This window comes from Phragmites australis, chromosome 13 (assembly GCF_958298935.1).
Source record: "Phragmites australis chromosome 13, lpPhrAust1.1, whole genome shotgun sequence".
NCBI lineage: Eukaryota > Viridiplantae > Streptophyta > Magnoliopsida > Poales > Poaceae > Phragmites > Phragmites australis.
Window position 1 is genome coordinate 13,042,486 of NC_084933.1, and position 23,687 is coordinate 13,066,172.

At 41.9% G+C, this 23,687-nt stretch overlaps 2 protein-coding genes and 1 pseudogene across 2 annotated transcripts; all 3 read right to left on the reverse strand.

Moving 5' to 3' along the window:
- Positions 1-1,321: 1,321 nt before the first annotated feature.
- On the reverse strand, positions 1,322-4,328 carry LOC133889763 (uncharacterized). The gene is made up of 4 exons (XM_062330235.1): positions 4,140-4,328; positions 3,925-4,038; positions 3,254-3,358; positions 1,322-1,852 (listed from the first exon to the last, which is right to left on the reverse strand). The coding sequence occupies exons 1-4, from the start codon at positions 4,246-4,248 to the stop codon at positions 1,596-1,598; spliced, it is 585 nt and encodes a 194-aa protein (XP_062186219.1). The 5' UTR covers positions 4,249-4,328; the 3' UTR covers positions 1,322-1,595.
- A 1,648-nt stretch (positions 4,329-5,976) lies between these two features.
- LOC133889425 (momilactone A synthase-like) lies at positions 5,977-7,373 on the reverse strand (annotated as a pseudogene).
- Positions 7,374-15,824: 8,451 nt separating this feature from the next.
- LOC133888597 (3-oxoacyl-[acyl-carrier-protein] reductase 4-like) lies at positions 15,825-22,055 on the reverse strand. The gene is made up of 11 exons (XM_062328895.1): positions 21,736-22,055; positions 19,418-19,557; positions 19,027-19,080; positions 18,435-18,515; positions 18,293-18,338; positions 18,115-18,209; positions 18,003-18,035; positions 17,294-17,428; positions 17,118-17,211; positions 16,430-16,512; positions 15,825-16,332 (listed from the first exon to the last, which is right to left on the reverse strand). The coding sequence occupies exons 1-11, from the start codon at positions 21,875-21,877 to the stop codon at positions 16,300-16,302; spliced, it is 936 nt and encodes a 311-aa protein (XP_062184879.1). The 5' UTR covers positions 21,878-22,055; the 3' UTR covers positions 15,825-16,299.
- Positions 22,056-23,687: the final 1,632 nt, after the last annotated feature.

The window sequence follows — 23,687 nt, forward strand, 5'->3', positions numbered from 1 at the left end:
GCCTCTGTGTCACTCTCTTCGGCGTCATTGTCGTGGTTGTGCGGCTGCGTGGGGTGCTTGCAGCCACCGAGGCGCTGCTGGGGGTGGGATGGATACGGATGAGAACCTAGCCCGGGTATTCGCTAGTGCCAGTAGTGGTGACACCTTCGGGCGCCACTCTCCCTCATGGGGGCACTATCGTGGTGCCTCCCCCACTCTTAACATGGTTTCTCTCCAGGTGAAAACCCTGTCCATTTTTTGGACGGCGATGGCAGCGTCTTCGACGTCGCTTCGTTTCTGAAGTCATTGCCTTGGAGATCCCGTATTACTTCTGGTGGCTATGCTGTCGCAGGGCTGGGGCATTCGGCGTGGCCTCTGCCCCCTCGTAGCGGGAGGCGTTGGTCTGTTCGGATCACAACGAGGTTTTTGTCTCCTTGGAGCTGTGCTCCACGGCGGGTCACGACGGACGGCCGTGCTTAGGGGAAGTCGAAGTTACTGCATCGTGGGCGCGCGATGAGCTTGACAACGATGACGCAAGGCGGGTCTGTTCTTTTGGGATCTTGCACGTGAGGTGAAGCGATATCGAGGCAAAGGCTGAGGTCTGCCGTGGTGAAGTCTGAGCTGTTTTGTCGCATAGCGACGAGCTTGGCAACGATGTCACGCGACAGGCTCCGTCTTTAGTAGGGTAGTGTTTGGTGTTTTGTTTAGTTTAGACGGTCCTGGCGAGCCTTCTTGTTTGTGGTGTTGTACTTTATTTCATTTCTTGCCGACTCTTCCTGGTTCTTTGTTCTTTGTTCCACCTAATGATAATGAATGAGCAGCTTCCTGCTCTTTCATCAAAAAAAAAAAAAATGTAATATGGGTGAGACATTCTGTTGAGCGCGTTGTGGGCAGGGGCTCGGTGACCGAAGTGAACAGCGAGCGGGCACAAGACTGAGCAGAGGTGGCTGCTGACTCGTTAGGCACGGTGGTGAAGTTGGTCGAGACTAGTCAAAAACCACTCTACGCTGGCAAAACAACTGAGGAAAACCGGGTCAGGAGGCAACATATCCGGTATTGAATTGTTTGGGTAGTAAAACGAGTTAAGTTTTGTTTAGGGTTAGACGGAGAAACAGGTTGGTTTGGAATAGTAAAATGAACTTTTTCTTTAAAAAAATTAATAACCGACTCTGCACATGTCTCTATTCTGATGTGTTTTCAAATTTGAGTTTTTCGAGCTTGGTTGATTATCTATCCTTGATTGCAAAGATGAATATCTATAAATTCCACGGTCCAAGGATGAGGAGAAATCGTTGACATTATACTGAAGAAATGTTGAAGAAATAAATTGAAATAATGCATATTCTGAGTCGCGGTCCAAACAGTTCACTTCCAAATGAAGTGCAAACAGTACTACAAAGTACATACACTCCCAGAGTCCTTTTTGGCCGTCAAAAGCTGGAGCACATCAGCAAAGTTTCCTCTTCCATGAACATTCCACAAAGAACAGGAAAAAATTTGCTTACAAAATCTTAATTCTTCTAACACTATGGTTGAGAGACCAGCAGATATTGCACGGAGATAAAACAAATAATCATCATCTCTATATCAGTATGCACTTCTCCAAAATGGGGTTGCTACGGTTCCTCCTTGTTAAGTTCACCGAGTGCTCGCTGGGCAAACAACTTCTCCTCTCGAGCTTTTTTCTTCGCCAACGCTTCTTCATCCAACACTTGGATAGGAGACCATTCTGGGAGAGTAAACCAGTCTTTCTTTCCAGAGAAATGTTCTTTCAGGGCATGCCATTGAGGGGCCAGCCTCAGTGCGGCATAGTCCAATGCGGCACCAGCAGCTGCAAAGGTGACTGCATATTTCACTGCTCCAAAGTGTCCACCTGCGGTCACAGGCAGCCAAAAGAGCATAAATAACAAAACACCATTTTCAGTAGTTCATGTTGATGAATGGTGTGGGTCAAAAGAAAAAAAAATGAGATTCAAATCAGCCAATAAATTTCTCTATCAATTAATTAAGAGAGCACAGTATCCCTTGTCTCTAGTGGAATATTAAAGAATCTAACACTAAGAACACACAACTTCTAAAAACATCCAGTCATCTAAGCACGTACATACTGACAAGTTTGGATAGAGCTCCAATCATCTGACACTGAAAGACTAGTAACGAATACACTGAATCAGTTGTATTGCTTCAACTCACAGAATACAAACAGTCAAAAACATCCAAGAACACTTGAATTCAACTGGTTGCTAAAAAGTCAACTAATTAACTGATGCTAACAAGTAACTAATTCAATGTAAGCATTGATGAAAGAAGATGTGCCACTACGGCAGCATTATTGACATACATTAATTTTTAACTGAAGACCAGGGATTCGCACTGGGTTGGAGCTCAACAAAAATCACTGATCCATCTCAATGCCCATCGTTAGGAAACCATGCCTAGATATCTTTAGTATTTGAATTACATTAGAGCTCAGCAAGATTTTGATCAATCTGAAAGTCTAAACATGATAAACCAATTTTAAATCTGGAAATTCACTATAACCTGCACGCAGTATATGCCGTCAACTTATTATGTTGTGGTTTGTAAGTTGCTACATGAAAGCTTTGGTTAAGAAATTCCATATGAATTATTGAAATTTATTAGGAATAGTGGTAGCTGGCTATTGTCTCTTGAACCATAAGATATTAATTGGGGCCGAAGAGCTAGGTGTAAAACTACTAGGCAATTTGCAATATGTTTCATGATTTGAGGACACTTAAATTTGGCAATAGCAGCCTAACCAGTACAGCTGCACCCCAGCTCTGCATATAAGTAATCAGTGAGAATGAGGAGTCATGTTATTACGCATGATGATTGATATGAGCATACTTCTATTTCTTTGCCCTTCCTTAGAATAAAGAGTCCAGTGCTAAAAGTTTGTTTTGGTTATTTCTGAAGTATGCACTGTATCAAGATTTAAATATTGGAGTATCTAGCTACACCTGAATGAACAAATCTTACCATAATCAAATCCTTTATTTGATTTCAGCCAGCACTTTATATTGTCTTTTATCTGCTAAACTGCTAGTATATGCAACAAATAACATAATGCTCCAGATATTTAGGTACTGATTTCATAAGTACACTGTAAATTTGTTCCACTCCCCTAACAATGATGAGTAGTTGAGAAGCACAAGTTAAAAGTGAACTGAGCAATATTATAAATACTTCTCACTGTAAGACTTGGCCCAGCCAACTTTCAAGTATGAAGGATGGTATCAATATATCAACCAACCTTGTATTCGACCAAGAACAGCTCCACTTGCTAGCCCACCAACAACAGAATTCATGGGGTCATCAGGTGTTGTCCCTCGAGCATCTCTTGCGAGTTCACGTGCTCCTGTATGGCAAAAAGTTATGCTTAGCTTCATTTTTCTTAAATGCCAGTGCATTGACTGATAGATGAAAGTTCTTTATGGTTAGAACCATCTGTCAATGTCAAAATGTCAAGGAAATTTGTGTATGGTATTATAGTTGGCAGATGCAACAAATAATGATAGCTTAAATATACCATTTTTAACCACGCCATACATAAAACATAGTTCACTAAGCCTGTGAAAAGCAAACTGAAAACTATTACAGAGCACATAAAAAAGAACAACAGCCTTCTTAACTTTCACTGATCAAGTTCAGCCAAAGTGAAAATAACTAACGGGAATCCAGTTGCCAGCAAAAGGTCATGCACAACAACAAAACTTCTGACGTTGTCCCCTCTCACACCAGAAAGCATCAAACTGAGTGAAAAAATTCTACTCCGAGCACCCGTAATCAAAGTGTAAAGCCTAATTCACACAAAATTAGCTTTATTCACACCAGAACCAATTAAACGAAGAAGTAGATTCTGTTGTCTCAATGCTGCAAACTTTGAAAAACACAAATCCGACGCCCCCGGTCCCGAGACCTCACCTCCGTAGCATCCGGCGACGATGGCGAGGTTAGCGGCGTAGGTGGCGGCGGCGCGGGCGGCGCCGAGGCGCACCCGGTGCCGCGACAGCAACCCGAACGCAGCTCCAACCACGCCTACACAGCAACCAAAACCGACAAGACAAGACGGATCAGGAACGCGGCGAGCTCCTGGCTCCTAGAAACGTAAGCGATGATGGGGACGGGGGGCGGCTCACCGGCGGCGGCGGCCGGGATGACGATCCGCTCCCTCCAGTCGGCGGAGAACGGCGCGGCCGCTTCCGGCGTCCCGGCGCCAGCGGCCTCGCCGGTGGGAGCAGCCGTCATCGGGATGGCGGCGGTGCGGGCCTCGCTGTGACGGAGCTAAGGGTAGGGGAGAAGAAATGGATGGGCTCCAGGGACTAGGCCGTTTCGGCTCCCAGTCCCAGCCTGCTTACGTGATTCGGTCCGTTGGTCTGCTGAGGGCAAACCCGGAAATTCCTACAGGTAGCGCGCCCTTTGGCGTAGCGAGCTTTAAGATCTGTGCGCCAACCGAGCCAACGACGAGATGAGCCCGGATGCGAGACAGAGGGGTGCAGCAACGATGTTTGTTTGGACACGTGGCGAGCATCGGTTGGACTGGGTGGGATGGTTGGGTGAAAATGGATCGGAGATGCAAGCTTTAAACGCACTTTTCTTTCAATCCGTAAATTCGTTCTCGAAACCATTTGAGCTACTGTGTTGTTTAGAATTAATGCAACAAAAATGATATCTAATATGAGTTTTTTCTTTTTTGATTTTTTTAATTCAACATTTTGAATGCACTAATTCAACATTTTGAATATACTAAGTTAACATTTCGAATGTATTGTTTCAACTTTTTAAAGTAAAATGTTGAACTAGGCTTTACAAAATGTTGACTGTATATAAAAAACACGAAGTTAGAAATCAGGAAATAATGAATCGCTAATAAAATTTAGAAAAGAAAAACTAAACTAAATAACTAAAAACAAAAAAAATTATCGGAGCAAGTGGGTCGTGACCCTTTTGTTGCTAGGCTCCGAGCACTGGTCGGACCAGGGTTGGTGGGCCGTGCTATCCCAAAGTTAGGGGTAGTGCGTTCTGTGTATAAGACGTCTAGGCCTAATGAGAAGGTAAAGAAATCCGTCTTCCTTACAGTTCTAGGTTTAGACTTCAAATTTGAACCTAAAATTTTAACCTAGACATTTGAAAGCTGTCGATGGAATCAATTCAAAGTTCTATCTATAAATTCATCCATATTTAAAAATAATTTAGCCTTTCAACTTAAAGTATGCAAAACTTCAATTTGAGATTTCATCTCAAAATCCACCCCTCACATGTGGAATTGGGGATTTGATCCAGCGAATATTGGAACCTTACACTATGGTTTCAGAGGGGGATAGGAACAGGAACAAAGAGGATCACAGCCTTGCTCAAAGATTGACAAAGCAACGCCTCGGCATGCCTAGGGCGATGTGACTTTGCCATTCCATAACAAACACTACAGGAGATATGACATTCTAAATCTATGACTGCATTTTCGTCGTGGAAGCTATTTGATGATGAAATATCAGCGTCACATAAGCCCCGTCATAGAAGATACATCAAGACGATTTTTTTTTCCTACATGACGACCAAGTAATATAACTGCCCACTCGTTAACAAACTGCTTTCTAACCAAACGATGCATGAAGATCCGATGCATTTACCCCTATCTGCTCCAACCGCAATAAGATTTGCCTTGGATAGTTGGATACACGCGCGCCGGATCGGAACAGCTTTGCCTTTGATGCACGCACGCGCGTGTGGATGCAAAGCCCCGCCGCTCGCCACGTTCGACCCCTGCTTCACGCGATCGACCATCCTCACGCACTAGACCCTGATCGAGCCAGGATCCAGCCGCCGTCATCGCGGATCTCGGATCACGCGAATATTGGCGTGCCGACATCGCGGGTCGCGGCCATGCAATCACGGAGCACACTGTCACTGTGTGCTACAACGGCGGCAACTAGTCGACGGACAATGCATGATATGAATGCATGCACCGGTCGGGTCTCAGTCTTTTGAAGATGCCAAGGATGGGTTCATGACGGAGATGCCGGCGTCAACGAGCAGGTTGTGGCCGCTGATACCGCGCGTCGTCGCTGGTGAGGAAGAGGACGGCGGCGGCGACGTCGTCCACCCGCAGGCCGCCCACGCCCCTGTGGCTGGCCATGGCCTGCTCGAACGCCTCCCCCTCCAGGCCAAAGTATCCCATGGCCAGCGGCGTGGCGATCCCCGCAGGGGAGACGCAGTTGACGCGGATCCCGTGCCGGCCCCCAGCTCCGCCGTCGCGTTCTCCGTCAGCGCCACCAGCGCGCGCATCCAGCACGTACGTGTACGCGTGCAACGCCATGCCGACCACCGCCGACGCCACGCTCGCCGTCCCGATGATGCAGCCGCCCCGGCGCGCGGGCACCATCACCCGCGCCGCGTGTTTCGTGCCCAGGAATGGGCCCACCAGGTTGACGGCCAGCACCCGCTCGAAGTCCGCCTTTGCTGCTCTCCTCGCTGGTGACGACGCAGTGCACGTAGCTGGCGGCGGCCGCGCCGAGCTCGGTGCAGTGGCGCGCCCCCGCATCGTCCTGGATGTTGGCCAACACGACGCGGGCTCCGTGCTCACGAACAGCCGCGCCGTGCGCTCACCGATCCCACTCGCACCACCGGTGATCAGCGCCACCTTCCCCCTCTAACCTGCGCTCATATATACATGCAAGCGTAACAAATCAAATTATGTACTGGCTCTGTTTGTTTGTTTGGGTTCCTAGTGGTTTCTATTTATCAAAAACTAGCAGTTAAAATAAATAATCTATTTTTATTGGTTTCTGATTGTGCTTTCTAGAAGCAAAAATAATTTACTACCACAGAAATTTAAGAAAGCATAATCAAATCTAGATATACTTAGGGCACGAAGTCGAGCCAAATAGTCCAACTGTGAGCTGGCTTTTGAAAAGTAAAAAACTGATTTATGAAAAAATGAACTAAAAACTGAGAATCAGATTGAGATGAACTTTTTTAATTTTTGCTTTACTAAAAAGCTGATAACAAAATATCATAAGTCGAAAGACTCGGTCCAACCAAAAATACTTTTATACTAAAGTAGATTTTTTTAAGAAGCTCAAACCAACCGAACCTATAACTCGCCAAATAGAATACTTGATGCTATCAGAATGATGCAGAATGAAGAAGCTAGTTAATTTATTACATATTTACATTCTTGCAGCGGCTGGAACGACGACGGAGCTGCTTGCCATGGCTGCCCAGCTTGCCTCTGTTCTGAGTGTAGTTGCTTCTAACATGCTCATGTTTATAATACTGCTGCTGCTGCTACCGGGACAAGGCAGTGATACTGACAGTTAACAAGTGCCTTGTGAGTTATAGGATTCCAAGAAGAGACGTAGGAATACGCCCATATCTCATTTTGTGGTTAGCACATTTTACATCTTTTGCATTGGTCACAACGGGTGTTTGAGACAAGCTAATTTTGTTTGGTAATTGTAGAGAGACAGTAGATCGGGTAGAAAAAAAAATCATTGTTCTATTGATGATGATATTTACACACATATATATATTGTGTGAAGGGATGACAAATGCACTTGTTGGGGAAATCGATTTTCCAACGGGCGTCCCTTCATTAGTTATACTAATTACAGAGATTAACTGCAATGGCAGTTAGTGATTAATTGATCACATATGTTGATCCTTGATGTCGGTTCATAACACAATCTCTTGATCAATTATTTTAGTTGTAAATATCTTGTCGAAAACTCCACTAAAACTCTGTGAGAAAAATATGAGGAGAAAATATATTGATATATTAATATACCATTAAAACTCCTTTAAAACCCAATAAAAAAAGTAAGGAGAAAATGATACGGCATATATTAGTTATTGTTTCGTTAAGGCTCGTATGAGAAACCTAAATAGAAAAAACTTATTGATGAGTTTAGAGAACAATAACTATGACCTAAGAATCATATTAAAACCTCCAAAAATCACTTGGAAAAATAGGTGGAATAAATTAGATATTGCCTCATTAAAAATCTTATATGAGAAACCGTAGAAAAAACTCATAAAAGAAAAGAGTGTAATATAATATGAACAGGTTATTATTTAGCGATCATCTTCCCCTAAACCCTACAAATCTCACAGTCGCCGCATACCAATTCTATGATCGTATTTTTGGAATGTAGAAATTGGTAAGAATTTAGTGAATAAATCAACGAGATTATCACATGATTTAATTTGTAGGATTTCTATTTCTCTATTATTTTATAATTCATAAGGATAGAATATTTTAGAGGCAATATGTTTAGTTATATTGTTTGCATTTGAGCAATACATGCTGAATTATCTTCATAGATAATTGTTGATGATTCAATAGAAGCAATACCACGTGATGTTGTATGTGGTTGATCATTCTGCGAAGTCATACGTATTCACGTGATGCTTCATATAATGCAATTATTTCAAAATGATTTGTGGATGTAGCTACTCGAGTCTGTTTTGAAGACTTCAAGAAATGGTTATTCCACCGTGTAAGAACACGAAGCCTGTCTGTGACCTGGTATTATGGGGATCTGATAAGTAGCCAACGTTAGTGTATCCAATCACATGTATATCTTGTTTTCTTTGAAAGAAAAGATCAAGATCTATAGTACCTTGGAGATATCGAAAGATATTCTTGACTCCCGTCTAATGACGTTTAGTTGGAGCAGCGTTATGCCTAGTTAATAAGTTCACTACAAATGCGATATCAGGTCTGGTGCAATTTGCAAGATACATAAGCGCTTCAATGGCATTGAGATAAGGAACCTCGGGTCCCAGTATCTCTTCTCCTTCTTCCTGTAGTCTAAATGGATCTTTCTCCATATCAAGAGATCAAACAACCATGTGAGTCTTGGATAGATATGATTTGTCCATATTGAATTTCTTCAATATTTTCTGGGTATATATGACTTGGTGTACTAGAATTCCTGAAGGATGATACTCGAGTTGTATACCCAAGAAAAATTTGGTTTTACCCAAATCCTTCATTTCAAACTGTCTTCAGATAATTGCATGCTTCATCTATATCTTCTGTATTTCTGATGATATTCCGATCATCAACATAAACAGATATAATATAAAATCTGTTGAGAACTTCTTTATGAAGACACATGGGTAATCATCATTAATGAAGTACCCTTTTGTAAAAAGAATTCTTTTAGTCGGTTGTACCACATTTTTTTTGACTATTTGGATTTGAAATGTCTAGTCCTTTAGGGACTTTCATATATATGTCCGAATCAAGTGGCCCATATAGGTATGCGGTCACTACATCCATCAACTGCATAGATAGCTGATTTTGAACTGCCAATGAAATTAGATATTGGAACGTGATTCCATTTATTACTGGAGAATAAGTCTCATTGAAATTAATGCTGGATCTCTACGTGAACCCTTGTGCTACAAGCCTCGCTTTATATCTCACCACCTCGTTGTTTCCATTCTATTTGCGGATGAAAACCCACTTGTATCCCACAGAAAAAAATGTTACGAGGAGTAGGTATAACTGATGTGAATACCTCTCTTTTGGAGAGCGAGTGCAATTCTGCCTGGATTGCATCCTTTCATTGTGTCCAGTCCGAGTGCTTGCGGTACTCTTCCATGGTCTTGGGATCTGGATCATTGAGAAGGTCATTTGCAATTTTTTAGGAGAAGTATGTGTCGACAATTATAGTCTTTCTATCAAATGACTCTCCAGAATCAATATAATGATGGAAATTTCATCTACCCTTTCTGACTCATCGTGATTTCCCATTACGATAAAGTCTGGATGTTCCGACTTCTCAACATCAGTATTTGTGTGTACAATTGAGCTAGGATGTGGATGTTGAATATCCACTGGATGTATAGAATCCATAGGACTTTGGTGTCATTCAACTTAACGTTGATTTGCATTTACTGTTTTGGAGGAGGAATTTCTCTATTTCCGCGGTAGCTTGTAAGAAGCTTTATCCTTTATGATTGTACTTCTCCCCCACTTATTTTGATTTGGGAGTTGAGTGGTTTTATTTGGTACATCCACTCTTTCCGGCACATTCTTAGCAGGAATATAGGATTTAGTGATACCTTATTGTCAGTAAATGCATTTGGCAGGTTATTTACAATATGTTACAAATTTATGATTATCTGAACTTGTAGTTCAGATTCTTGAGTACGTGAATCTAAGGAGGAAATGTCTATTGCATTCTAATTGATTTTCTGGTATTCTTTCTGGTACTTGAAATCTCCCCCTAATACCGAGAAATGCTTCTCATCAAATATGCAGTCAGCGTACCAGACTATAAATAGGTCCCCTGTGAGGGGCTCGAGGTATTTATGATTGACGGAGAGTTATACCCCATATAGATCCACAATTTTCTGTGTGGGCCCATTGATGTACGCTGTGGTCGTGAGATCGGTACGTATACAGTGCAACCGAACTTTCATAGATGGGAAATGCTTGGAGGATTTCCACATACTAACTGCAGTGGGGAAGCAGTGTGATATGCAGTTGGTCGTAATTGAATTAAGTCAGCAGCGTGTAAGACTGTATGACCCCAACATGAAGTTGGTAAGTTGTAATTATGTAATAATGGTCGTGCAATGAGCTTGACTCTCTTGATGAGAGATTCTGCCAAACCATTTTGAGTATGGACATATGGTACTAAGTGCTGGACTTGAATTCCTAGGATCATACAATAATCATTGAAGGCACGTGAGGTGAATTCAGCCGCATTGTCCATTCGAATGGATTGTATCATATGTTCAGGATAATGTGCTCATAATTTAATAACTTTAGCAATTAATTTGGCAAAAGCATGATTTCGTGTGGACAAAAGATACATATGTGACCATCGTGTAGATGTGTCAATCAGATCCTGAAGTACCTGAACGGTTCAGTTAATTGTTGGATAGGACCACATATATCGCCTTGAATGCATTCAAGGAATTTGAGTGGTTCAGCTCAGATTTTAAGATAAGAGGGTCTTAAAATCAATTTTCCTGTGGCACATGCGGTGCACACAAAATCCGAAGATTGTGGGAATTTGGCAGTATTCATGTCATGACCAATTGAATTATTGATAATTTTTTGCATCATCCCGATACTGGGATGACCAAGACGATCATGCTATATTTGGAATGTATCAAAATTATGAAAAATTACCTTATACGCAACATGTGGTACGGGTTTGATGTATATATAGTACAATCCTGAAGATAAAGAGGGGATTTTTCTAGTATTTGTTTGGCATATCCGTTATTTTCGGTAATGAGGAGATATTCCTCTTTGTTGTTATGATGGATTTCGATATACAAACTATTTTGACGGATATCTCTATAACTTAGTAGGGTACGTGTTGAATTGGGATACAATAGGGAGAGTGATTATGGTGCGACCAGAGCCAACAATCATTGCATCGCATCTCGCGATTGTCAAAACATTTCCTTTATTTTTTTTAAGAGTTTGGAAATATTTAGTTTCCCTAAATATAGAGTTAGTGGTACAGTTGTCCACTAAGCACATTTCCTCTTCCATCGGATTGTCCCCCGTAGACATCTATATATAGAAATGGATAATTTAATGTGAAATTCTTCATAGATATATGAAATACATACAACTTTATTGATTCAATGTGCTGATACATTATTGCAATATACAATATAGTATAAGATAACAACAACTTATTATAACACTACGTAGGACATATATATAACAATATCTAATTAATTGAGAGCCTAATTGAGGTCTCCAAATAAGTGGTTAGAAGTAAATTCCACAGTCATGTTGTCTGTGCTCTCAAGGTCCTCTTGCTGCAGCACAGTGATGTTGTTGTCCAGTTCCAGAGGAACGCTTTTGGAACAACTTGCCATCCTGATGATGTCAGGTTGAAGATTGAAATGAGCTTCATATCTTTCGCCTTGAGTTGGTCGGCTTTGTCCGACGGACTTAAGGTAGAGATCAATCAAGTGTTTTGGGGTGCGACATTTCTTAGTTGTGTGGCTGTAGCAACCACATTTATGATAAATATTAGATTTGTCTTTGTTGTTCTTGAAAATGCCCTTCCCTTTGTTGTTTCTATGGAATTTATGCTTCTTGTTGCGGTTCTTCTTGCCTTTGAAGTTCTTTGGGCGGCATTTGTTGCCATCAAACTTCTTGGTATTCTGAATTTTAGAGTTAACTTCAGGTAAAGGGGCAGTGCCTGTAGGACGCTGGTTATGATTCTTCAAAAGAAGTTCATCGTGCTTTTCAGTCTGAAGTAAAGTGTGAATTAATGCACAATTGTGCTGGTAGTTCCTAGCATGGTATTGTTGTTGCAATACCCTAAGGGCAGAAAGTATTGTAGACAATTTTTTTTCAATTTTCTCCGCATCTGTGGGAGCTTTGTCACAAAATAGCAACCTAGAGCAGATCTTGTGAACAATATGGTTGTATTCTCCAATGGACTTAAAGTCTTGGAGGCGAATGTTGGACCACTCGCGTTGTGCTTCAGGCAATATGACTGTCTTTTGCTGTTCATATCGCTCTTTGAGTGAGTTCTATAGATCATGTAAATTTTCATCCATCAAGTATTTAGATTTTAAATCTGGATGTAAATGGTGCCTTATGAAGTATAAAGCCCCCTACCTGATTTGATCTTGAAGTGGCAGATCTCACTCTTGAGGAGGATTAATAGCCGTTATGAGTTCGCGGGACGATAGACTTATCTTCATGTTCATTTCCATGTTAGATAGTTTTTGCTGTCTAACTCGAGTCTTTCGAACTTGACGTTGGACATTATGTCCTACAAATTGACCAATGATTGAATGGGATAAATTAAAGAATCGTGGTAATGTTGTAATAATGCAAAAAATTATAAAGTCAAGTTGATACTTGAATTACATAGTATAGATCTCAAATTATGTTGCTAACATATTAAAAATAGTTATATAAATTGTGTAGACCTTTCAGTAGTGAGGGTATAATCTGTAACTATGCAGTAGATGCCTTTAACCCACTACCTTGTGTTATGCAAAACTTGTGTTAACACATTGAAGGTAATCACCAAAATTTGGTGTAAGCCTTCTTTAATTCATACTAAAATTGGGTACGCATATTGAGGATAGTCACTATGTGCTAAACATAGTGTAGATCCCACAATAGTATTTAGGTACTATCTTGTGTATGACCAATATGAGATATGAATTAAGGTAATCACCTGAAAAAGGTGTAAACCTTTGTTCCAAATTTTACATTGGGTACACACTTTAAGGATAGTCACTATGTGCTAAACATAGTGTAGATCCCATAGTAGTACACAAGTACTACCTAGTGTTTGGCCAATATACAAAGGTTTGGAATATTGTGTTATATCAAGTGGAAGAGATAATCACTTAATTTGCATTAATAAGTATTCCTGCAAGAAATAGAATTTCAATTGCAAAAACAAAGTTGTAAACATAATAGTATGTCATAGGGAATGCACAAGGGTAAACACATGGGACATAACAAATTTTTAGATAAAATAGGGTTTGGAACATTAATTTAGACCATAAAATAGTACGAATCACAATTATAGTTAAAGACAGGGGCTAAAACATAAATTGATAGTGCTGTAAACAGTAAATTTTGGACGTTGATCTAATAATAAAGAAACCCAAGGTTTTTTTGTAAATAAGCTTGTCCATTAGAGATTTTGGCCTATGGACCGAAACAACTCAGGCTCTGGACTTTTAGGCCTTTCAGCCCATGAGCCCAGCCGGACTCCCCCACCCCATCCTCATATAAGAGGAAAAAGAGGAGGCATGTTTCAACCCTAACTGCCCGCCCCTCCCCTCATTGTGCGTCGTCGCCGCCTATTGGCCTGCTGGTCGTCACCCGCCTACCGGAGTCGGGCTGCTGGCCATCGCCTGTAGCAAATCTGCCGGCCGTCATTCACCGGAGCCAAGCCTTCGGCTGCCGGAGAGGGCGGAGAGGAGCCAGAGAGGAAGGGCAACGGCGAGGACGAGCCGCCGGCCGCCGGGGAGGGCGTAGAGGAGCTGGAGAGGGAGGCGCGCCATTTGGGAAAGGGCCAGAACCGAGTCGACCATGTGTGTGGTGGTCGGCGTGGTACTCCATGGTGATGCCACCTCCGCAGATGGGCCGGAGCCGAGCCGGCGGGATGGATACCGCATCGCCGGAGATGCCACCGAAGATCTAGAGAAGTGTCACCGATGTTGAGAAGCTGGGACCAATCGCCTTTTTCATGGTGCCGGTGAGGACGCCGGCGAGGGAGTGTGCTGCCCCCTTACCCTTCTGCACGCGCGCATGAAGGAGCCGTGGAGCCCCTTCCCCAAGCATACGCGTGCGCACGGGCGCACTTAGGCGCCTACAAAGGGAAGGCCGGAGGCCGCAGGGGCCCATGACCCCGGGAGGAGGCACGGACGGCGGTTGGCCATCGCTGTGGCGAAGCGGAGGAGGGTGCGGCGGGCCGGAGCAGTTGGGGCAGGCGCTGGTTCGACATGAGTGGATCTGGCGATTGAGGTCGGAGAGCCGTGACGTGTCGTCATTGAGTCTCCGGCTAAGGTGGATGGCACATCCTCTATGTAGGCCAAAGAAGATGACTCGTTGGAGAGTGCCTCCTCGATATTATTCTAGAATCACTCTTTCTATTCTACTATTAGACTGGAGTCGATGAAGGCCGGCGCAACAGAGGATGAACCAGTCGGCATGTTGAGGTCGAAGCCATGGGAAGAAGAGGCGGGTCTGTAGTCCGCCATTTCTCCAGGAAGGCTCCTGCCACGACGGACTCGGAAGATCAAATTGCGGCAGGCGATCATCGTATTGGAGGGCTCCGAAGCCGATTCCGCCATCTCGGTGAAGATTCCAGTGGCTGGCACTGGAATGGTGCGAGCAGCATCTACCCTTGGAGGAGACAACAGGGTGTACTCAGGGGAGTATAACCACATTTGCTCCTCCGGGTCCTCCTCCTCCGAGGAAGACACCACCACCGTCGTGCTATTGAAGAAAGGGGCAGCGCTGCCATTGCAGGCGATGGTCCGACAAGAAGAGTGGCTGCAGGAGCCACTACAAGGGCGAGTGGAGTCCTTGGAGGTCCGCGGTTGCGACCACAATGGCGACGACCACGTGCATGAGCGTGGCGACGAACACGTGAACGACTAGTGCATCGGGTGTGGCCGAGCGGCGAGATGTGACGAAGAATTGCCGCCTTCAAGTCCATCAAGCAACAAAAAACTTGTACGGTAGACGAAGGTGATGAATCCATCCTTACTTTACCTTGATTTGGGAGAGACTTTCGTACCTTCTCTGTTGGTGAGGCCGATTGGCCCTTTTCTTCTTCTTCTATGATGTTATCGCTCAGTGGTGAACTTTGGTGCTGATAACGTGTTTGAGTAACTGTAGAGAGACAGTAGATCGGATAGAAAAAGAAAACCATTGTTCTATTGATGACGATGTTTACATATATATATACTATAGGAAGGGATGACAAATGCACCTTTTAAGGACGTCGGTTTCCCCAACGGATATCCCTTCATTAGTTACACTAATTACAGAGATTAACTGTAATAGCAGTTAGTGACTAATTTTGATCACCCGACTTAGTATAACCATCTCCAATAGTTAAGACAATCGTCGTCTAATCAATTCAATATAGTTGTCCCTCCTCCCACCCACGAATGCTACCATCTTATGGAATGGGGTGGGCTATAGCTGTCCCTCCCACGCACGAATGCTACCATCTTCTGGAATGGAGTGGGCTATAGCTGTCCCTCCCACGCACGAATGCTACCATCTTATGGAATGGAGTGGGCTATAGTTGTCCCTCCCACCCACGAATTCTACCATCTTATGGAATGCAGTGGTATATAGTTGTCTATATTTGCAAACGACCTCCAATATTTCTTCTCTCCTCTCATCCATGTAAGCATACATATGATGCAGTAAAACTTATAGCCTGCCGACATGTTCTTTTCGGAGATGCCCTGAGACATCAAACAAAAGAGTGAAGGAAGTACGTCTTAGAATTGTATAGTACTAGACTTCTTAAAGTTTGACCATTAACATGTCTAAAACTATCGCAATTGATCATTCTCTCAGTTTTTCCGATCACGGATAAGTAGAATACGAGGGGTATCTATCAGCAAGGATCAGAGAACCTCGAGAAATTGACACATATCATGGCAGCGAAGATATAACTCAAATTCCCCATGCATGATTTATTCCAGTGAGTAACAAAGCAAGGACAGAACCCTAAATTTGTTGTCCAAAAATCGCCCGTAACACGTATAACATCAATTCAGGCTGAGGAAATCGAAGTCCATCAAACTTGGAGCTTACATTACCATCCCTCCATCAATGGTGAGCACCTGCTCACACACGAAGAGTTAGTTCGAATGTTCAAAAACAAAAAAAAAAAAATAATTCTGAGAACCCGAGGGCATATATATTGATAGTTTCATGCACCTGTCCGGTGATATAGCTAGCCGCTGGATTAAGGGCCAAAAACTGGACCAAGCCCGCAACTTCCTCTGGTTGGCCATATCTCCCTGGAAATTACATGATAATATGAAACATTACTGGTGACTGATGACGCTGAGTTAGTGTACAAAAAAAAAGAGGTTATGCAAAACAAGAAATGCAAATCTGATAACTAAATATGGCAAATACACTGTTTGTGTATTCTTCCAAAATTAATGGATGATGGCTCTATTAAATCCAGCCTAAGCTGTGCTGTATATCACCTTTTATAGAGAAGCTATAACTAAATTTTGGTGCTCAACTTTTTTTTAAAATGAAATACCAAAATGTGGCTTTAGTACTGATTTGCTCTCGAGTGTCTACTAGTTACTCATTTGACTCTTGTAGTCTGTCTTAATATCAAGTAAAGCTCGAGAAATGTTTGCCCTTGTTGCCTAAGCTGCAATCTCTACAAACGACTGATCTTCCTCTTGCTATCTGTCAGAATAGCAGACACCAGTACTGATTTCCCTTTTGCCATCTATCAGAACACTCCTAAATACTGGCAAGTAACTTCTGTATTTGAAGCATCAATAACAATTGTGTGACACAGAAAATTAATAATGCTACTTGGGTGCAGCTTAGGGTGCATATATATGGAAGTAGTTGACAAGATACAACTTAAGATGCATACCCAATGGAATAGTTGACAAGATTTTCTTCTCAAGCTCCTCTCCAAGTTCGGCAGTCATATCAGATGCAATGAATCCTGGTGCAATAGCATTCACCTGAACGATATTCATAATTGTTTGAGAAACCAGAGTAGTTTATGTTACAAGTAAGCTAATAATGAAAAGATAAAGATCACACATTGATATTTCTACTTGCATATTCCCTAGCAACTGTTTTTGTGAAGCCAATCACCCCAGCCTTGGCCGCACTGTAATTAGCTTGGCCAATATTCCCAGTAAGGCCAACCACTGATGCTATATTGATGATTCTTCCCTGCATTTTGACATAAAATACACACATTACAACCCATGCAAAAATTATGAACTGGACAACTTTTGAGCACAGCTTCTTGGAGATCAGAGTGCAAGACAAATTCAAGTGTAACTATAAAGTAGCAAGCCATGACCATCACCTCGCATGAGAATTTGCCTATCTATTCAAGCATAACTTGATAGTTATGCATCAACAATGTGGGTTATCGATAGATCTTATGCTTATCACTTTCAGCTATAAATAATTTCATAACGCAAGGTAAACAAGCAATGCAAGGAAGCATTCATTTATTTGTGCATCTGCAAGTAAATTAAACATAAAATCCTGAGTCGTGACTGAAGCTGTAGGAGGAAGAGGGATAGGCAATACAGGGGGTTGGGAGATTTGTTTTGTTCTGAAAGCTAATCGGACTTGGTGCTTTTCTAATTAATTTGCCACCAGCCTAACATAACGCATATCTGTTTCTAGGTTCCAGCTGTTCTAAAATGAAAAGTTATTCTCCAACTATCACTCAGCATATAGTCACAGCCAAGCATTACTGGGCATACCAATTTGAAAAGCAAACAAATCATACCTTTTTCTTCTTCATCATTACTTTTGTGGCAGCCTGCAAAGAATATGCGGCTGTAAGATGCACAAAAATAATTAAAAGTAAAATATTAGTAAAAGAAAGATTAGAAACACACCTGTGTACACAGAAAGACACCAGTAAGATTCAGATCAATAACATCTTGCCACTGAGATTTCTTCATCCGCATCAATAATGTGTCCCGTGTAATCCCTAATAACAAATATTGGTTTACGTGCAGAAAGAAATCAAGGAAACAGGGAGCTTTCAAGGTGCAAAGTGCAACGAAAATATACCTGCATTATTTACCAGCACATCTATTGTTCCCCATTTATCAAGAGCCTAATTGATTCAGAAAACAATCGTAACCAAGTTTAAATAAACATTGATGCAAAGTGGAAAAAAAACATTTCCCTTCAGTAAACGAACTACACTTACCGCTTTCATCATAGACTCCACATCAGCTTCTTTTGAAACATCCCCTTCAAAGGTGATAGCCTCACCACCAGCTGCTTCAATCTGCAAAAATAGCACTGTAAGCATCTGAATGAATCCATGTTCAAGTGGGGAAGTGTTGGTCTAATGGGACCAATAATGTGTATTGTATAGTGCGATCTGCATATTTCTAGGCAGACAAATCTTCTGAAGTTTCATTGTCTCATAATGACAATGAGAATTTACCAAAACAATTTTATCACTTGCTCAAATAAGAGATTATAAATGACAATAGTTCTGTGTACTACTTTATGAGGAAAAACATGATAGAACAATTCAGACTGAAATAAAAATTGGACAATGTTGACAACCAGGGAGAGAGACACCAACAATGATGTTCTGCAAGGCATCTGTTCACTTGCAGTGAAAACCAAAGCAATTAACCAGTAACTATTATGGTCAATTGGTCATGCACTGCTTAGAAATTGTCTTTGTGCTATCATTCTGAAGTGCTTCAAACATGAACTGACAGACAACCAAATAATACCCAACAATGTATATCTGCAAATATTAATTTTTGAATCAACATGCTCACCTCTTTGGAGACATCATCAGCCTCTTTTGAGGACCGGGCATAGTTCACCAGGACCTAAAAGTCAAGCCAGAGTCGAAGTCCCTAAGGTTAGTGCTAACTTTACATTAAATGGGAAAGAAGACATGGCATATCTGCATTTGCAAGCAAGTAAGCATAATCATACAATTATCTTTCTAGGAACACCACTGCCATTGTATAAAAAGAATGCAAAAAAAATTACAACTTTCATTTACAGATAAAAAAGTAAAATATAAAAGAAAAGGCACGCAACGGCGTATGCAGTTGTGCATAGACATGTGCATTCACACAGAAGTACCACTGATTGTTGAATAAGCTGCTGACTCTGTCTTCTCAATACAGATTGATTGTTTTAAACAGCTAAGTAGCTAACCTTGCAACCAGCTTTTCCAAGAGCTAATGCAGTGGCCTTCCCAATCCCTCTGGAGGCACCTGTAACAACAACAACTGGAGCTTCCAGCTTAGTAGCATCTTTTACAACTGCTTCAACAGCTGCAACATGTGTTAGGACACCTGCAGATATTGAATACACAAAAAAGTAGCATTAGGTTGTTTCCATAACAGAAGTTGATACAACACTCCTGCTGAATGTTTCTAAAAGAAACATATCAACTGTATATTAGAAAGATCACGAATCTGTGAGGAAAAATGTGCCAAAATCCAGCTACTTGGAACAAAGATACACCAGGTCAATAGAAGTTCAAAAACAAATCCGTTAAATATAACACACCATTGCAGCACATCATTTTCAAAAATCTTTAATTTTCCAAACTAAGGCAATAATAAACTCCATCCCACAGATATCATTTCAAATGTCCATCATTATCATGATGATCAGAAAGTCGCATATGCAAGCTCAGCATAACACACCATTGCAGCAATTTGAGCTTCTTACTATCATTCAGCCGTTACTGCCTTACTCGCTGTACATTTGATGAAATTCTAATTGTCCAAAGTATTACCAATGGTTCGCTCCACTGAGGGACCATGCAAGTACATCTGTTTTCAATATTGGGTAGTTTCCTTCGTAGTTGAACTGGTAGGCACACCATAAAATGGAATGCAAATATTCAGCTTTCTAAAATGAAAAACCTGCTCATTTCTACTTGTCAAGATGTCAACAGTGTTACATCTGGAGTATACCTCAACACTCAAAAAAGAAAGAAAGAAAGAAAGAAAAAATAGTTAGGCCCAAGCTTCGTTCGACCTCCACTGGCAATTAACTAATACTGGGGTGTGATAAATTGGGGTTAATATAAAACATAAGTGAAATTTATGTTAGATTCCAAATTAGCAAAGCTTGAGTCCTTGTACAATTAATGTAAAAAAAATTCTGCATAGAAAGAATTATTCCTATTGATAAAGTTAATAATAAGCTATCCACCTCCACAGCCTTAAGTTCTAGCATTTTATATTCATCACGTCGCTTCTGTCAAGTGGCAAATAATGCAGCTATCGAAGTTTTGTTAGATAAATGTCCTCCTATCAACTCCCATAATATTCCACTAGCTCCAGCTTCCAACTGCAACTAACATTCATTAATTATACCTACAATAGTGATACATGTTTATAGTGATAATCAGCCTCATCCTCCTAATTTTCATAACCACCAAACCATCTCAGTTTTCCCAATTACCACCTAGAATATGTCTTGCACCAAACTGTGCTGTCATCACTGTCAAGTGAGACCGCCCATCGCAATACCTGCATGTGTTTATCCTAATCCATGCACGTGATGAGGCCAGGTGTGGCGGCAAGGAAAATAGTATGGATTAAACTAGTCATTGCGGGAGAGGAGAGACTTGTGTCACAGTAAAGCTTGATCGGTCTTAGTTGCAGAGCTGAACAAGCAATGTTGGCCGACCACACAGGCTGAGGAGTTACATTGGCCTGGACAGAACTTGGTGGAATGCCCAAGGGAGCTAATGGTGTGGCAGCAGGCTCAGCCCAACGATGTCATCTCAATGTGCAAGGATAAAATGATCCTTTTATCCGTTGCAGTTTGCAGGACATTCAATCAAAAGCGGCCATGGAGTGAATTACAAATAATTGGCCCAACTAGGGTCAAAACAATAAAATAAAATAATATCTGACCTAAAACATCCTACCATTGCTAAGTCTGTTACGATCAACCACTACTGCTAAGACTGCCAAATTAGACATGACAACAGGTACAGAACAAGGAGCTCCCAGCACAGAAATTGAGGCCCGCATTTTCCAACTGATAACAACATAGTGAACTCTTCGAACCTGAGGTCACTCCGAGTTATAGTCTTTCACTAAATTTAAGTGGAGTCTACGCAACACTACCGAAATAGGAAGTAGAAATTGTCTAAATAGTCTGATACTCAGAATAACACGCAACTCGACTAACACCACCGTAACACTCCAGTTATTACTAGCTAAACAAGCCATTGGCGCAGCAAAACACAAGGACCCAACTAAAAAAGCGTGCTTCAAAACGTCGTTGATTCAAATACTGCGCACAATTTCATCTAGTGAACGTGGATCCGAAGACAGCACGAGCAGCGAGTAAGCATTCTACAACACAAATCTTCACAACAATAGCAAGCACTCTACTGACGTACTACGCTACAGAAGCTAGATCTCCGAACATCTAGCCCAACACAGCGACACGGAGCCACACCACTAGGCACTAGCCGCGGAGATCAGACAGAGAAGGGGCCTCACCGGAGAACCCGCGGCCGGACCGCAGCGCGGGCGAGCGGGCGGCGCCACCGAACGTGACGAACCCCCGGCGGGAGGCGGCGCGGGTGGAGTGGGCGACGACTGCCGCCGGGGAGGAGACTGCCGCAGTGGTGGAGGCGGCCATGAGGGACCGGCGGAGGGAAGCGGGGGCGGAGGAGGCGAAGAGGCTGGAAGCCAGAGGGAGCAGCGTGGCCGTGGCGCTTTGGAGTTGGAGGCGGAGTATTTGTAGCCGTGACGGAACGTGAGCGGAGGGTTCCTCCTAGGGTTTGCCTTGGTCAGCGAGAACGATGCGGCGGGCGGAGCGCACGAGGAGACGAAGACGTGCGGGTCCGATCGTGGGTAGATCTACGTTACGAATGGGTGCACCAGTTAAAATTTCGATTTTCAATAATTTATCTTACATATCAAGTTATACGATATTCCTTAACTTCATAAATTAGACACTTGAATTCCTAATAGATCAGTATGTAATAATTTAGTATCAATAAATAAGACATACGATCATTTTTTTTTAATCTGTCACTAAATTTAACCCGAGCTCTCCATTGTTAACGTTTGGGACAAACCACATCTGAGATCTAACATGCGATGGTTTGTGTACAATTTAACTATATTCATGTATTTAAACTGTATGATATATTTATAAGCTTTCGATATCAACGGTTGGATCTTTAGTTGTACTCAAGTTGCAAAAAGAAGGTTGCATACGTAGGAAAAACCAGCGTGTCACACGGGGAGAAATCTCAGAACTAGACTGCTTTTGCCTTTTGAGATTGGTGTGTGGGAGGATGGACGTCGTTGATACGATTCTGACTGATATGTTGAGGCCGGCGGTGGATAGGTGTCACTATGTGATTGGCTCAGGCAGATGGTGGATAAGAATGTTACTTTGTATCCTCACAAATTGTTAAATCAAGTCTCTTACGTTACTGAGCGTGGGAGCATAACTTTTTTTAAATTAAATTTCGCAGACCGACGAATCTGCTCTATTAAATTGTTGAATAGATAGAGAAGCACAAAAATCATAAACCCAGGTCATAGTGGATTAATGACAAGGATTAGAAACAAATGGAAGACCTTTCAAAAAAAGAACAAATAAATGGAATAAAAAAAGGGGAAAACACCTACTCTTCGACGCTCCTCTTACTTTGGTGACTTTCCTAGCTAAATTTTTATTTTATGAAAAACGTTTAACAAGAATATTATCTCAAAGTAAAAGAAGCTCTTGTGGTTAAAATGGTGTGTCAAAGATATAAACCAACGACTATTAAATGCAATTAACGATGTGTATTATAAAACTATCATATATTAGTATCATATATGTATCCAAATTCTATAAGGTTCTCTGTATTCTCGGAGTATACGTCCGTACTTGAGAAATGAGACCTTAGACGTATAGAAATTACTCGTATATATCAAGGTATCTCACAGATATGAAAGTTTATTTCTAAGGATAATAGAATTCTACTCGGGAAGGAGTCCAAGAGCCATATGGCAGCCCCCATATACACAGAGTCAGGGGCCAGTGAAGGACAAGTCAATTGAAATCCAACAAACAAACCCCAACCCTACAAGAGCCTCAAACCTTTGAGCATTTTGTAATTGCGATCTACATCGACATCTCGCTGAGACTATAAGCAAGGAGCCATCGACTAGGTTTTAATCCATCTAGGTTTTCATGTAATATTATCTTGAAGATCAATACATGACCACATGACATAGGGCTATTATTTTTTAGGAGGTCTGAACATGTATAAATCTATGTATATAACATGTGATTCAACTACAGGGAGTATCTCCTACATTCTTCACATATTGGTAAGATCGACGACTCACAAATCGTCGATAGCTAGTGCCGTTTTGGGGGAATATGACCAAAGACACCGAATCCTCAACACACAACATGTCGCCGACTTCATCCAAGTCTACATCGA